General features: G+C 39.3%; 1 protein-coding gene across 12 annotated transcripts in view; it reads right to left on the bottom strand.

Moving 5' to 3' along the window:
• RYR2 (ryanodine receptor 2) overlaps positions 1-16,982 on the bottom strand; it is a 749,188-nt gene that overhangs the window by 262,332 nt on the left and 469,874 nt on the right. For all 12 annotated transcript variants that reach the window (XM_046026812.1, XM_046026816.1, XM_046026818.1 and 9 more), the window contains 2 exons: positions 4,131-4,290; positions 957-1,104 (listed from right to left, as the gene is read on the bottom strand). In XM_046026812.1, the coding sequence (XP_045882768.1) occupies positions 957-1,104; positions 4,131-4,290 (308 nt within the window). The remainder of the gene's footprint in view (positions 1-956; positions 1,105-4,130; positions 4,291-16,982) is intronic.

The following is a 16,982-nucleotide window of genomic DNA, read 5'->3' as shown; positions in this document are numbered from 1 at the left end:
CTATGCACAGATACAACACTGAAGATGTTAGTCATTAGAGAATAGTTAGGATACATTTTTTAAAAATTTCTATCAAAAAAATATAGGCACTATAAGGAAACACACATTGTTTATTTCACTTTACCAATTTTAAAATGTGGATAGTCATACCAAGTATAACTTCAGGCAAAGGATAAAGGAATTGATACTGATATATTAAACCATATTCTTAAAAGGTATTATTTAAGGGGAAATGTGTTCTTTAAAAGATCTCTGAAAACCCATTTTTTTCGACACCAATTTATTGAATGCCTATTCTAAGGCACTTATCTTAAAGCAAAATGTTGCATTAATTAGTTAATATTACCTATAGGTATGAGTATAAATAATGGAAGTTCAGAAGACACGAGCTAAACAACAAAACCAACTCTTCTGAAGGAGAATGGGTGGGCTTGGGTGGGAGCGATACCACAGTTAAGACAGTTCACTGTTCACCTCAAACTCTTTGGGAAGGTAACTCCGTTTCTTCCCCCAGCAGAATCACTGTGGTCCTGAGACACTCAAGTGAGAGATGAGTCTAATCCCTCAAGTGTCCTTCAGGAAAAAAAATGCTCTAAACCACTGTACTAAATTACAAACTAAACGACATCCCAAAGGACTCATTGTACGCTGTCCTTTTAGTTAATTATTTGGCTTTGAAGAACTACCACACAACTTCGAGACCTGAGAGGAAGAAAGGAAAACCAGAATACCATGATCTTCCGGATGCCTGGGTGGCTCAATGGATTAAGCGCCTGCCTGTGGCTTACAGGACCTCAGGATCCTGAGATCCAGCCCTGCATTGGGCTCCCTGCTCAGTAGGGGGCCTGCTTCTCCTCCTTCTTCCCCTCCCCCGCTCATGCTCTCTCTCTCTCTCTCTCACTCTCTCTCACTCTCTGTCTCTCAAATAAATAAATAAAATCTTTTTAAAAAAATACCATGATCCTGATCTGGTGCCTCCAGGTTGTAGCCATACCCCAGCAGCGTGCGCACGGCCTCACGGAGGCTGTCCTTATTGGATTTCTTGGTGCGGTCATCTAGAAGGGCATAGGGAACCAGGCGAGGGTTTCTTCTGTTCTTTACATCCTACAGGAAGAGAAAAGGTGTTCATCATCAAAGCAGGACTAAAGCAATCCTTCTGGAAGGGTGCCAGCTTCCAAATAAAATAGAATGTGAGGCCCCTGAGATAAAAGCTGCCCCTCTCCCACCACCTTAGTCTTTTCAGGTAATGGAAGTTACTGAACCCCTAGCAATAGGAAAGATGGATCAGATGAGTGACTGCAGGCCCTCCCCAGGAGAAGTAAACAACAACAACAAAGCCAGCTGGAAGGATCTCTTCAACCACCTTCCATCTGCCGGGGTCACAGGGCAATGTGCGAATTTAGAAGACATGGTATTTCCTTGCAAAGTTGACAGACAAGTCTTCTTTACAAGAACAGCCAAATGATCACTGGTCACTTGTCAGCGATTTTAGTCTATAAACAACATACGGCTGCTGTTTCTTTCTCGGAAAAACCCAGCGTGTTATAGACAGCCATTCTATGAACTCAAATGGCCTGAACAGTAATGCACTAAGGTGACTCCATCAACCTGTGAAAACTGTTAATAGCAGAAATACTGAAATACCTACAAAACTCATGAACTGTTCATGACAAAAGAGGCTCCAGGTTTAAAATGCGAGGGCACTGGTGTTGGCAAAACCAGAAAGCTAGCTATCCTACCATCCTGGCAAAAGAAAGCACTTCCTTTCATCCACTGCCTGAGACTCTGCTGCAGATTTTGTCGGACTTTCCAGATCTCAAGAGAGAAATTCCAGATCTCAGGTGAACCTGAGCTTGACTAAGAATGACGAGGTTGTGGATCCCTCCCAAATTCCTCAAAACAAGTATGCTACGTGGTGGATGGGGTTTGTCTCGGTTGGGTAAGAACAAGGAAAGCTTTTCTTACTGTCTTCTCCCCCTTCTCTAGCAAATTTGTACTGAACACCTGCTCCTGAATACATGAACATGGACGGACACGTTGGTGGTCAAGATCACCTAGGTCATTTGGCGGGGAGCACAACTCCAAAGCCATGCCAAATAAACTAACAGTATAAACATCACCCTGCACTCCTCTCTTTCAACATGGTTTTAGCCCCCAAACTTTTCCTCTATAGAAGGTCTAAAGTGTTGAATGAATCATCATCCTCTCTGGAGATGGTGTCCTGGGACTCAGTTAAAAGGAGCTCCCCAGGGGATCCGACGCATACTCATGTTTGAAAGTAGCTGTACTCGAGAGACAGAGAAGAGGGTAATTTGAGGAAACCACTCTCAAGGACTTTCAGTAGGTTATGTTAACAAGAAGGTGATGGAAAATTCAAGACACTTATTCAAATAACCTGGCAAACACGGGCTATGTCAATGGGGAATGTGGTGGAGGAATGGGGTGCGACCTGGGGGAAGGAATAGGGAAATGATTTAAATGAGAGCTCCAGAAGGTTCAAACAGAGCCTTGTGCTTTTATGAGGAAACACAAACACAGGAAGGAGCACCCCTACCCCTGAAGACAGGGACCTTAGGGAACTCCTCGTTTGTCTGACAGAGCTCCGAGGTCTTCAAGGCAAGTAAGCCCTCCTTTTGCAGAGCCAGTGTGACCCCTCATCCATCTGGGAACATAAGGTTCAGGTTCTCTCTCTCTCTCTCACACACACACACACACACACACACACACACACATACACACACCCCTACACACAGACACAATGCTGGAGCAGATGTAGTGTTGACATTCTCATCAGCTACAACCAGCTTAATTCAATATAAAAATATATTTTATGAGGAACATCAAAGCTCTTCCATTTTTCTTTGGCCTTCCCAATAGCAAGAAGTCACTGGCTTACAGGGGTTTTCAAAATTCATTTCTTCAAACCAATATTTAGGCCGTTTCCTGGACCTAAGCCTGTAAGTAAGAATCCATTTTATTCCTGAAAAATTTTAAGTAAAATTTTAAGGAAGCCTAAATTGAGCTGCCAAGAGGCACTGCAACAAGGCAGTAAAGCATCTTGGCTCTGAAGTCTGAAGGCTTGATCCCAAGCAGGGTCCGCCACCTGCTAGCTGCGGCGCGCTGGGCAAGCTGCGCCCATGAAGGCTCCCCATGCACCATATGTCAGCTGGGAATAAAAGGATTCATCCCTCACGGAACTGTTGTCAGAGTTAAGGAGAATATGTGTAAAACTCCAGACATGGGGACGGCCACCTAATTGAAGAGCAAACCGCCCTACGTACTTGGTCTGTCCAGGCACTGCTGTGAGCCTCTCTCACCAGTAAGTTATAGAATGACGTTAAGTCGCTTACTGCTGAGGAAAACAGTGGCTCAGAGAATTTAAGAAGCCCGCCCAAGGTCACACGAGGACTCAGAGGTGAGGCTCAAATGCGTTCTTCAGCCCCTCGGTGATGATACCTCCGGTGTACTCACTGACTGTTAGTCACTCCCGCCAGCACCACCATTAATAGAGAGAGAGCCACGACTCTGACATCCAGAAACCTCAGAAAACTCATCCTTGACTAAGTTTAACATAAACTCAGTTGGTGGTAGAACGTGATCTGAATTGAAGCAAGCCTGTTTATACGCTTTATTTATCCCCTCTTGGTATGATCATGCATACACGGTGCTGAACAAATAGTAATTTACATTCTGCTGCCCTGCGGAGGGTGCTAAGAAGCATGTAATCTATCACCGTATCGCCATTGTGGAAACCGAAAGATATCTGGATTCTGACATTCATCTGGCCCCAGGGGTTTCAAATGAGGAACTGTGGACCTCGTTTATTATTATTGTATCTCAATCTTCTCATATTTCAGAAGTTTCTCCTTAAAAACAATCTCAGAGAGAGAGAGAAATGCCATGAAACCACATTATAAATCACTGTTGTGGTTCAAATTCCCTGTTTTTACTCAGGGTTATGGTCATCTGACTTCCTGAGTCCAGCACTGGACAGGTGTGTCTAGAGCATACGTATATTAAGACATGTATGTGAGTTTCAAGACAGTAATTATTTAATCTCCCCTGTTACGAACTACGCTGATTACCACTTAAGCAAACCTCAGCCTCCATGCTCTAAAGCCCCCACGTACCTGTTGGATGCCATAAGTCCAGCCCTGCCGGATTCGATCCCGGGCCCACACGTTATGGGCATTTTCTGCCAACTTGTCCACCATCGCTTCCTGAGATGGGGTGAGTTTGATGAAGCTCAGGTCCATTGGGGCAGGCTTGTACCCACTTGTCAGCTGGTAACTACAAGGCAAAACAAAAGAAATATGTAATTGACCTTTTTGGAAAAGTCAAAGCTTAAAAATCCCTATACCAGTCTGTTTACGGCCCTACCTACTTCTAATGGTTCATTTAACCACAGCAGTTACCTGGTCAGCAAGCCTGGAACCCTTCACTTAAGCGAATAACTCATTAGGTAGAAAGGCCACACAATCTTGGTCTTTATTTTTATGCCAGTGAAAGTGAAATGAGACAACTTACCTATCTCTCAAAGTTGAGAAGGATTTATTGAGTTCCTAACTCTTGAGGCTCTTCTATAGTACAAACCAAAATACCGGTTATCAATGAAAACATCTGATGGATTTCTCTTCCTATTCTCATTTTCTTCAACTATTAAGTGTTGTATTAATTTGTATATTTATGTATTTAATGAATCTCTAGATCTTTACAGATACTAGCTATTATTCTATAGGTAAATTTTAATGCACGTATAAGTTATTTTCCTATTGTCTTTCTTAGTTATATAATTTAGGAAGCATCTGGATAAGACAGAGAGTAGAAAATCCCAGGTATTTAATCATCTAAAAAATTATGAAGGCCTGGGTTTTAAGGAACTCTTCTTACCTGAGACTACTTCTATATGCTGAAATGGAGAGAAAGCACTAAAACAAGTGTAGGTTTTCATCTTTCGCAAGAGATATAAAACTGAAAAATACAAAATTTCCAGCATGTACATACATATTAGGGCAATAATACTGCCTTGCTTCCCACAGATACACACACAGTCACCTCATTCTATTTAACTACTGATATTCCAACAAAACCTATTTTATCGCTGCTTCTCTTCCATTCTTCTGTCATTGTTATATTACCTATAGTCAACTAGGCCTTGAGGTCAGATTTGTTTTAATCCATTTTTCAAAATGCCATTATACTTGAAATAGGGCATGGCAGATAATCAGCTTTTTGATTTATAGTTTTTGAAAGAATTAGTGGAAGGAAGCAAGATGGTAGAAAAGTAGGGAGCCTTGTTTCATCAGGTGCCTTGAATGTAGCCAGATAACTATCAAATCATTCTGAAAACCTATGAATTCAACCTGAGATGAAAGAAAAGAAATGCTGGAATTCTACAAATAGAAAAGCATCCACTTTTGGGAAGGTAGGAGGTGTGGAGAAGTGAATCAGATGGAATATATTGGAAGATAAACAGCAGGGGGAAGGAGCCTCTGTAAGCCAGCTCCTGGAGAGTGTTACAGCCCCAGAGCACAAAATCAGTACTTTAAAAAATCTGCTCCAGTGAGAGACAGCCCTGCTGGAAAGGTGCTCAGATGGCAAAGCGGGACAAAATTCTAGGTGCGATCCTGTGGACTCAGGATCCCCGGGGTCACAGAAAGAATGGGGATGCCTGAGCTGGCAGAGTTCCCAAGCACTGGAGCAGGAAACTGGCTATGGTCAGAAAGCCCAGGAGGGGGCTCTCAGCTCAGTTTGCCATAAACCATGAACAGCAATTCAATCAGGAGACGGGTCTCCGTGAGGGGGTCCTACAAGTGGCAGGCCTGCGAGAACCCTCCTCTCTCCCCTGGGTAGATACGTAGGGTGTGCTTCGAAGGAGTCTGCAGAGTTTGGTGCACACAAAAGTGAAGACTGCTTTTCTTTGAAGGTTTACTGAATTTAGGGGCCCAAGATCTTTCAGCTCAAGGGCTGGAAACAGGGATACAGCCAATTTTAATTTCATTTTTATTTTAATCTTCTAATGGGCCAGAGAAATCCTTCAGGGAACAAAAGCCACATAGAGCAACCCAAAGCAGCTTACACTGAGACTGGTACCCTGGCAAGGGGCAGTGCAATTCCACCCACGCAAAGGCACCTGAGAATCAGAGCAGCAGGCCCCTCCCCCAGAAAACTAGCTATAACATCAGTGAAATACCAAGTTTACCAAGCACACAGAATTGCAAAACTCCAGTGTGAAGGGAAAATAGTATATAGAATCTGAGGCTTTTTTCTCATGATTCTTTTATCTTTCAGTTCATCATCTTTTTTTCCCCCTTTTCAACTACTTTCTTATTTTAGCAACTCTTTATTAGTCTTTTTTTTAACTTTCATTTTTACATTGACATTTTACAGATATAGTCTTCATTTTTTGCTTCCTTTCACTATATTCAATTTAATTTTTGTATATATATGTTTTGCTTTCTTTGCAATTTTGGGATTTAGGGTCTTCTAACAGAGCAAAATACACCCAGGACCAAGTGGACCACCCTGTTTCATCCACTTGAGAAATTATATCTTTTTTCCTTTTTTTTTTTTTTTCCTTTTTCTTTTCATTTTTGATTTCAGACCCCTTCAGATTTTGTCTAGTGGGTATTTTGCTTGAGTCATCCTTGATATTTTTTATTTTATTCCCTTGTTCATCCATTCTTCTCTGGGCAAAATAACTAGAAAGAAGAATTCACAACAAAAGAAGGAACCAGAAGTAATACTCTCTGCCACAGACCTAATCAATATGGGTATAAGTAAAATGTCAGACCTAGAATTCAGGATAACAATTATAAAGTTACTAGCTGGGCTTGAAAAAAGCATAAAAGACACCAGAGAATCTCTTAATGCAGAAATAAAATATAATCAGGCTGAAATTTAAAAATGTTTCAACTGAGATGCATTCTAAATTGGATGCTCTAACAGCTAGGGTAAATGAGGCAGAAGAGAGAATCAATGACAGAGAAGACAAGATGATGTAAAGGAAGGAAGCTGAGGAAAAGAGAGAAAAACAACTAATGGATCACGAAGGGAGGCTTCAAGAAATTAGCTATACCATAAACAATATTAGAATTATTGTGGTCCCAGAGAAAGGAGAGAGACAGGGACATAAGGCATATTTGAGCAAGTCACAGCTGAGAATTTCTCTAATTAAGGAAGGAAACAGGCATTCAAGTCCAAGAGGTAGAGAGAACACTTCTCAAAAATCATTAAAAATAGATCAAAACCCTGACATATAATAGTGAATCATGCAAATCTCAGAGATAAAGAGAAAATCCCAAAAGAAGCTTGAGACAAGAACTCCTTAATCTACAATGATAGAAACATTAGACTGGCATCAGACCTATCCATAGAGACCTGGCTGGCCATAAAAGGCCAGAATGACACATTCTTGGTGCTAAATGAGAAAAACATGCAACCAAAAATACTTTTTCCAGCTAAAGTATCATTCAAAATGTATGGAGAGATAAAGAGCTTCCAGGACAAACAGAAACTAAAAGAATTTGTGATCACCAAACTAGCCCTGTAAGAAATATTAAAGTGGATCCTCTGAAGAGAGAGCCCAAAAGTAACATAGATCAGAAAAGAAACAGAGACAATCTACAGGAACAGGGACTTTACAGGTAATACAATGGCACTACATTCATATCCTTCAATAGTTACTCTGAATGTAAATGGACTAAATGCTCCAATCAAAAGACACAGGGTATAAGACTGGATAAAAGCAAGACCAATCCATATGCTGCCTATAAGAGACCTAAAACCTATACCTAAAAATACCTTCAGATTTTTTTTTTTTTTTTTAAAGATTTATTTATTTGACAGAGAGAAATCACAAGAGAGGCAGGCAGAGAGAGAGGAAGGGAAGCAGGCTCTCCGCGGAGCAGAGAGCCCGATGTGGGACTCGATCCCAGGACCCCGAGATCATGACCTGAGCTGAAGGCAGCGGCTTAACCCACTGAGCCACCCAGGCGCCCCAATACCTTCAGATTTAAAGTAAGGGGGTGGAGAACCATTTATCATGTCAATGGATGTCAAAAGAAAGCTGAGATAGCAATTCACATATCAGACAAATTAGATTTTATTTATTTATTTTTTAAGATTTTATTTATTTGACAGAAAGAAAGAGAGACAGCGAGAGAGGGAACACAAGCAGAGGGAGTAGGAGAGGGAGAAGCAGGCTTCCCACTGAGGAGGGAGCCCAATGCAGGGCTTGATCCCTGGACCCTGGGATCATGACCTGAGCCAAAAGCAGATGTTTAATGACTGAGCCACCCTGGCGTCCCAGACAAATTAGACTTTAAAGCAAAGACTGTAGTAAGGGATGAAGAGGGACACTATATCATACTTATGGGGTTTATCCAACAAGAACATCTAACAATTATAAGTATTAATTATATAATTATATACATATAATTATATATATACTTATAACAATTATAAGTATTAAATTAATAAAGAAAACATATTGATAATAATAGAATAATAGTAGGGGACTTTACCCCACTCACAGCAATGGGCAGCTCATCTAAGCATTAGATTAACAAGGAAATAAGAGCTTTGAATGACACACTTGACCAAATGGACATCCAGATATATACAGAGCATTCATCCTAATGCAAAATACACATTCTTCTCGAGTGCACATGGAACAGTCTCCAGATATATCGCATACTGGGTCACAAATCAGGCCTCAACTAGTACCAGAAGATTGAGAATATTTCTGCATATTTTTAAATCACAATGCATTGAAACTTGAACTTAGTCACAAGAGGAAATCTGGAAGGAACTCAAACACTTGGAGGTTAAAGAGCATCCTACTAAAGAACGAATGGGTCAACCAGGAAATTAAAGAAGAATTTTTAAAATTCATAGAAATAAATAAAAATGAAAACACAACTCTTCAAAACCTTTGGGATATAGCAAAGCAGGCCCTAAGAGGGAAATACATAGCAGCACAAACTTTTCTCAAAAAAATTAGAAAAGTTTCAAATATAGCTAGTCTTACACCAAAAGGAACTGGAGAAAGAACAGCAAATAAAGCCTAAACCAAGAAGAAGAAGAGCAATAAGAAAGATTAAAGCAGAAATCAATGAAACAGAAACCAAAAGAAAAGTAGATCAATGAAACTAGAAGCTGGTTCTCTGAAAGAATTAATAAGATCAATAAACCACTAACTATACTTATCAAAATAAAAAGAGAAAGGACCCAAATTAATAAAATAATGAATAAAAGAGGGGAGATCACAACCAACACTGAGGAAATACTAAGAATTATAAGAACATATTATGAGCAGCTATATGCCAACAAATTAGGCACTCTGGAAGAAATAGATGCATTTCCTAGAGACATATAGACTACCAAAACTGAAACAGAAAAAAATAGACCCATAATCACCAAGGAAATTGAGCAGTAATTAAAAATCTCACAACAAATCAGGGTCCAGGGCCAGACGGCTTTCCAGGGGGAAGAACGAATACCTGTTCTTCTGAAGCTGTTTCAAAAAATAGAAAGGGAAGGAAAACTTCCAAACTCATTCAGTGAGTTAACAAAAGAAAGGACAAGCACCATATGATCCTCTCAGTAGATGAGAAAAAGCATTTGACAAAATATAGTATCATTTCTTATTAAAACTCTCCACAGTGTAGGGATAGAAGGAACATACCTCAGTATCGTAAAATCCATCTACGAAAAGCCCACAGAGAATATCATTCTCAATGGGGTAAAACTGAGAGCTTCTTCCCTAAAGTCAGGAACACAAACAGCAATGCCTACTCTCACCACTGTGGTTCAACATAGTACTAGAAGTCCTAGCCTCAGCAATCTGATAACGAAAAGTAATAAAAGGCATGCAAGATGGCAATGAAGTCAAACGTACTTTTCACAGGTAACATGATACTTTATGTGGAAAACCCGAAAGACTCCGCCTCGAAATTGTAAGAACTCAACAGGAATTCAGCAACATGACAGGATATAAAATCAATGTGCAGAAATCAGTTGCATTATGTGCATTATGCACTAACAATGAGACAGAAGAAAGAGAAATTAAGGAGTTGATCCCATTTACAACTGCACCAAAAAAATGATTAGATATCTAGGAATAAACCTAAACAAACAGGTAAAAGATCTGTATTCTAAAAATTATAGAACACTGCTGAAAGAAGTTCAGGAGGACACAAAGAAATGGAAAAAACATTTCATGCCCATGGACTGGAAGAACAAATATTGTTAAAATCTCTACACTACCTAGGGCAATCTATACATTCAATGTAATCCCTATCAAAATACCATCAACTTTTTTTCGCAGAGCTAAAACAAATACTCCTAAAATTTGTATGGAACCATAAAAGACCCTGAATAGTCAGAATAACGTTGAAAAAGAAAATCAAAGCTGGTGGCACCACACTGCCAGACTTGAAGCTCTATTACAAAGCTGAATCAAGACAGTATGGTACTGGAACAAAACCAGACACATAGATCAATGGAACAGAAGAGAGAATCCAGTAACAGACTCTCAACTCTATGGTCAACTAACCATTGACAAGGCAGGAAAGAAGATCTAATGGAAAAAGGACAGTCTTTTCAATAAATGGTGCTGGGAAAATTGAAGAGCCACATGTAGAAGAATGAAACTGGACCATTTTCTTAAACTACACAAAGATAAACTCAAAATGGTTGGAAGACCTAAATGTGAGACAGGAATCCATCAAAATTCTAGAAGAGAACACAAGCAGCAACTTCTGTGACCTTGGCCACAGCAACTTCTTGCTAGATGAGTCCCCAAAGGCAAGGGAAACAAAAGCAAAAATGAACTACTGGAACTTCATCAAGATAAAAAGCTTCTGCACAGCAAAGAAAACAGTCAACAAAACTAAAAGGCAACCTATGCAATAGAAGATATTTGCAAGTGACATATCAAATAAAGAGCTAGTATCCATTATCTATAAAGAACTTATCAAACTCAATACCCAAGAAAACCACAAATAATCTAGTCAAGAAATGGCAGAAGACATGAACAGACATTTCTCCAAAGAAATACAAATGGAGGGGCGCCTGGGTGGCTCAGTGGGTTGAAGCCTCTGCCTTCAGCTCAGGTCATGATCCCAGAGTCCTGGGATCGAGCCCCACATCACTGCTGAGCAGGGAGCCTGCTTCCCCCTTCTCACTCTGCCTGCCTTTCTGCCTACTTGTGATCTCTCTCTGTCAAATAAATAAATAAAATCTTTTAAAAAAGATATGTATGGCCAACAGACACATGAAAAATCGCTCCACATCCCTTGGCATCAGGGAAATGCAAATCAAAACCACAATGAGATACTATCTCACACCAGCCAGAATAGCAAAAATTAATAACTCAGGAAACAATAAATGTTGGCGAGGATGAAGAGAAAGCGGAATCATCTTACACTGTTGGTGGGAATGTAAGCTGGTGAAGCCACTCTGGAAAACAGTAGGGAGGTTCCTCAAGAAGTTAAACATAGAGCTACCCTACAACCCAGCAATTGCACTACAGGGTATTTATCCCAAAGATACAAATGTAGTGATCTGAAGGGGCACCTGCACCCGAATGTTTATAGCAGCAATGTCCACAACAGCCAAATTGTGGAAAGAGCTGAGATGTCCATCAACAGATGAATGGATACAGAAGATATACACATGTATATGTATATACATATATGTATATATACATCTATATGTATATATACATATGTGTGTGTAAGTATATATTCACAGAATATTACTCAGCCATCAGAAAGGATGATTACTTACCATTTACACTGATGTGGACAGAACTGGAGGGTATTATGCTGAGCAAAATAACTCAATCAGAGAAAGACAGTTTATTATATGGTTTTACTTATATGTGGAATATAAGAAACAGCATAGAGAATCGGGAGGGAAGAGAGGCTAAACTGGGAAATCATCAGAGAGGGAGAAAAACCATGAGAGACTTAGCTATGGGAAACAAACTGAGGATTGCTGAAGAAGAGGCGGGTGGGGGGAATGGGGTAATTGGGTGATGGATATTAAGGAGGGCTGGTGATGGGTATTATAAACAACTGAAGGGTATTATAAACAACTGATGAATTACTGAACACTACATACTACATCTGAAACTAATGATATAAGTTGGCTAATTGAATTTAAATTAAAAAAGAATTAACTTTATATGCTGAATTAATATAAAGGTATATGTACCTTCATCTCAAAGATTCTCCTTTATACAAAGGAAGTTCACCAGCTAATTATGCCAAGTTTTAAAAAAATAGCCAGAACACGAGAAAATGCTGAGATAAAACTATGTAATCTTTTTTCTTTTAAGTATTCTGGGCTGTGGCTAGCAGAATTACCAGGTAAGCTTCTTTATGGCAGGGAGTTCCACTGCTTTGTTCCTCCCTATCTACAAAATGGAGAATAATGTCTGATCTGTGGTAGGCAGTCAATAAAAATATGTTGAATGAATCAATGTGTTACAGCAATAAATATTTTTTTAAGAATAAAGTTGAGACTCCCTTAGTTACTATTTTATTATAAGACATCTCGTATTTTATAAATCATTTATCTATAGACAAAAGTATCAGAAATATTTTGTTTTGTTTAAGTGGATTAGATTAGTGCAGCAATTGTAACAATTATGGCTAATTACAGCCTTATGTCATTCAATTTACATCACAAGCTACATTTATAGATGAGAAATTTTGTTCTGTTTTAAATCAAAACTCTGAACATTTTTGGGTAATTAACAATATTTTTAAATTAAAAAAAATGTTTTATAATGAAGCCAAATGGGATTTTTAAACTTATTTTTCTTTTTAAAGATTTTATTTGTCAGAGAGCATAAGCAGGGGGAGCAGCAGGCTGAGGGAGAGGGAGAAGCAGGCTCCCTGCTGAGCAAGGATCCCAGTACCCCAAGATCATGACCTCGACAGAAGGCAAATGCTTAACTGAGCTACCCAAGGCAAACCACGTGGGATTTTTTAATTGCTCATATAAATCATCGTATGGTATCAAATTTTTGATTATAAATAGATAAATCTATAAACTATAAGCACAGCCCATATACGAGTTCTTATTCACAAAATTTTTTTTTTCAATAAAGAGCTTCCAATACATTTCCAAGGCACTGACAAATGATCAAGCTGGCAGAGTCTAATTTCTAAGTTTAATGTGACTTGTCGGAAGCAACCTTAGGAGCAATGACAAAGAACTCAGTCTTCTCTACTGTCCCATCTTCCTATCTCTGCTGACTTCCCCACATTCGCCCAGCACGGGGTAGCCCAAGAGCACACATTATTTCTTATTTCTTCTCTCATTTTTCAATAGCAACTTGATGAGAGCCAAAACCATCTTAATGAGCAAAGTGTGCATTTGAAAAGAGGAAAAATACTCTCTTACAACCAGTTCTAAAGGTAGACATCCCAGCAATATTTCACATGGAACAGGGGGTTATGTTTGAAAAGTGGAGGAAGGGAAGAAGGTCCTTCCAAGTCAAACATTATAGATAAGTTCTACCAATGTGTAAAGCTGGATAATATAAAACCCTAAGCGTTTCTCTTGATTTTCTAAATTCTCCCCTTCTAACATGGAGTATCTACTATAGCTGCTTTAATCTGTGATCACAAGGAAAACCCACGGAGGTGTATTTCCATCTGTTGATTTAACACAGCACAATAATTAATTGGTTCATGCTCTCTGTCAGACGCAGACTACAATTCATTTTACTTTTCTAAATAACCCTGTGCAAGAAAGGATTTAAAGCTTCAAACGATTCTTTGAAATGGCTAATAATCCCATCCAGATCAAAGTTACTAAGTCCCATTCCACCCGAACCTTATTTCCATCCTGTTGTCCTTCAAATCATCTACAGTAAAATACAAGTATCTTCAAAATTCATAGACTTCAACCTACTGTGTATTTGATAAAAATGCTGACATCATGAATGCCTAACCAATATTAATCCGTATCAACGTGATTTATAAAACTCTTTTTCTGTTTGTAGTGTATGTTGACAAAGTAAGAATCAAACCATTGTTAACAAAATGGGATTCTGGGTGATCAGAGTTCCTTGGTAGGTAATCAGCTCACTTTTAAATGGTTGGTGGGAATGCAAGTTGGTGCAGCCACTTTGGAGAACAGTGTGGAGATTCCTCAAGAAATTAAAAATAGAGCTTCCCTATGACCCTGCAATTGCACTACTGGGTATTTACCCCAAAGATACAGATGTAGTGAAAAGAAGGGCCATCTGTACCCCAATGTTTATTAGCAGCAACGGCCACGGTTGCCAAACTGTGGAAAGAACCAAGATGCCCTTCAACGGACTAATGGATAAGGAAGATGTGATCCATATACACTATGGAGTATTATGTCTCCATCAGAAAGGATGAATACACAACTTTTGTAGCAACATGGATGGGACTGGAAGAGATTATGCTGAGTGAAATAAGTCAAGCAGAGAGAGTCAATTATCATATGGTTTCACTTATTTGCGGAGCCTAACAAATAACACAGAGGACATAACCAACTGCTAGATGGAGAGAAGGGAGTTGAGGGAAATTGGAGGGGGAGATGAACCATGAGAGACTATGGACTCTGAAAAACAACCTGAGGGTTTTGAAGGGGAGGGGGGGTGGGAGGTTGAGGGAGCCAGGTGATGGGTATTAAGGAGGGCACACATTGCATGGAGCACTGGGTGTGGTGCAAAAACAATGAATTCTGTTATGCTGAAAAGAAATTTTTAAAAAATGGGATTTTTTTTAAAAGATTTTATTTATTTGACAGACAGAGATCACAAGTAGGCAGAGAGGCAGGCAGAGAGAGAGGAAAGCAGGTTCCCTGCCGAGCATAGAGCCCGATGTGAGGCTCGATCCAAGGACCCTGGGACCATGGGATTGATTTTTTTAAAGAGCACAAATAAACTTTGGCTAATAAATAAGTAAATAAACAAACTTTGACCAATAATGTCCACTTCACCTTAATAATATAATCTAATTACAAAAGTAAATCTAAGTACAAAAAGATGAACCAACCAACTGCTAGTAGGAAATATTATCTTCTTATGGTTGAAAAAGAACAAAAAGCCAAGCTTTTGGAGTAAACTGTGATTGACATAATCCTTGGAAGCTAAGTGGTTTCAAGTAATGTTTCAGATTAATTTCCAGAAATTTAAAAGAAATGAAAGAAAGACTGCTATACCAGTTCTTGGGGAGTAGAATTTCATAGCCCAAATAATAGGGACAAGTCATTATCAGTAGTAATTAAATTAATACAAAATACATAAAGTTCGTGTTAAAGACATCCATGTGTTACATTCTACCTTCTTGAGCTTCCTGGGGAAATTCTACCAGAATCAGTCAACAGCTATCTTTCTCCTGCAATCCAGCTGTTTAGCAGGCATCCTTTTAAACTTCTTTTACCTTAATATACAAAGTCCCCATTCCATCAATCATCCTGAAATTTAGATTATGAGGAATATATAGGGAATGAAATAAATATATTCAATATACTCCCTTTCCAAGGTATCCAAATTCTTTCGCAGTTATTAGCTCTCAATTTATTTTGATGTAGCATATAATCGAATAATTAAAATAAAATAGCAAGATTAATAAATTATATATACAGGGCTTCAGTTTCTTTTTTAAAGTACCTGTTTCCCCAGAAAAATAAAACAAAACATAACTGGCAAACTGCCAGTTTCATCTGCATCAAATTACCAAAGATATGAACAAAAAAAAATTGATGGCACTTGGCCCCACTGATGAGTTGTCCCGTTAAGTAGCATTTCAGTTTTGTACTTCATTCCCACCTGACCCACATTTTTCCTAAGCAGGTATTCTAAGTGAGCCTTTGAAAAAAGTGTGCAGTATAATATCACTGAAGGGGCAAGTAAAGTGGTCTACAAAAAACATAGCAGAATAAGAAACACAAAGGAGAAGAACCTTTTCCTTTTTTTTTTTTCTAGCCCCTCCCACTCTCAAGTTTACTTATTTAGTAGGAATCAGGATAAATGAAGCTTGGAAGTCATCATGCTGTGAAAGATGTGCAATAAACATGAAAAAATTATGTCCAAGTTCAGTGGATGTTAGGTGTAAATTTCCAAACCAAATCAGCCCTTCAAGTACCTTGGAACCAATGGGAAAATCGCAGATGACTGCACACCAGAGATATTAAGGAAGTTTTGCTGGAAGCACATCTACTAAAAATGCATACGGGGCTGACATTTGCACAGAAAGAATAGAGAGATAATTCAAAAACCCTTCTCGGGAAAACAAATACTGGAGAATTAATTTCAATGTAGAGATTAGAAAGGAAACGGACAAGGGAGATATTTTTTCTACTACTTCACTTCTTTGTTTTTAAGTAAATGTAATATGATGATGTGCCTGGGAGGCCTCCCTACCCCACCCCACCCAATTCCTCTTTTATCAATTTCTTTTGACTCCAAGGCCTTCCACTACCCCACAGGCCCTTTGAAACAAAACCCCAAGGTATCCAATGCCCCAAGAACAGCTCATCTCAAGAGAAAGACCAAAGAAACCCATACTTGGCTTTTGGATTTTTAATACAGGCTTTGAAAATTCACTGCAGAGACATTAGTCTTTCAGATAAAAGTCCTTCCGATATTAAAAGTTATGCTTTTGAATATCAAAAAAGCAAGCCCAGATGCCCTGAGACTTGAAGAAAACCAGATAAAGACTCCTTCTCCAGACAGGTTCCAGAGCCTAGAGGGCAGGGGAGCTGGAGGAAGCCAAAGCTCCCTGACACTTACCCAGGTAGAGACCAGGTAGATCCCAGCGCCAAGGTGAACTTGTCTTGCTTCCCAGAGCACACTGAGGAAAATCCTAGGTCCTAGAATCTCCCACACCCAACCCTTTCCTTGCATGGCACAACTTCAGAAAAACAGACATGGCAGCCAACCCAATCTAGGCTGACAGGTGACACTCCCTACCCCCTCCACCCAC

The sequence above is a fragment of the Meles meles genome, chromosome 13, assembly GCF_922984935.1.
Source record: "Meles meles chromosome 13, mMelMel3.1 paternal haplotype, whole genome shotgun sequence".
Classification (NCBI taxonomy): domain Eukaryota; kingdom Metazoa; phylum Chordata; class Mammalia; order Carnivora; family Mustelidae; genus Meles; species Meles meles.
The sequence above is the reverse complement of the archived record's forward strand: the minus strand, read 5'-3'. Positions and strand labels throughout refer to the sequence as shown.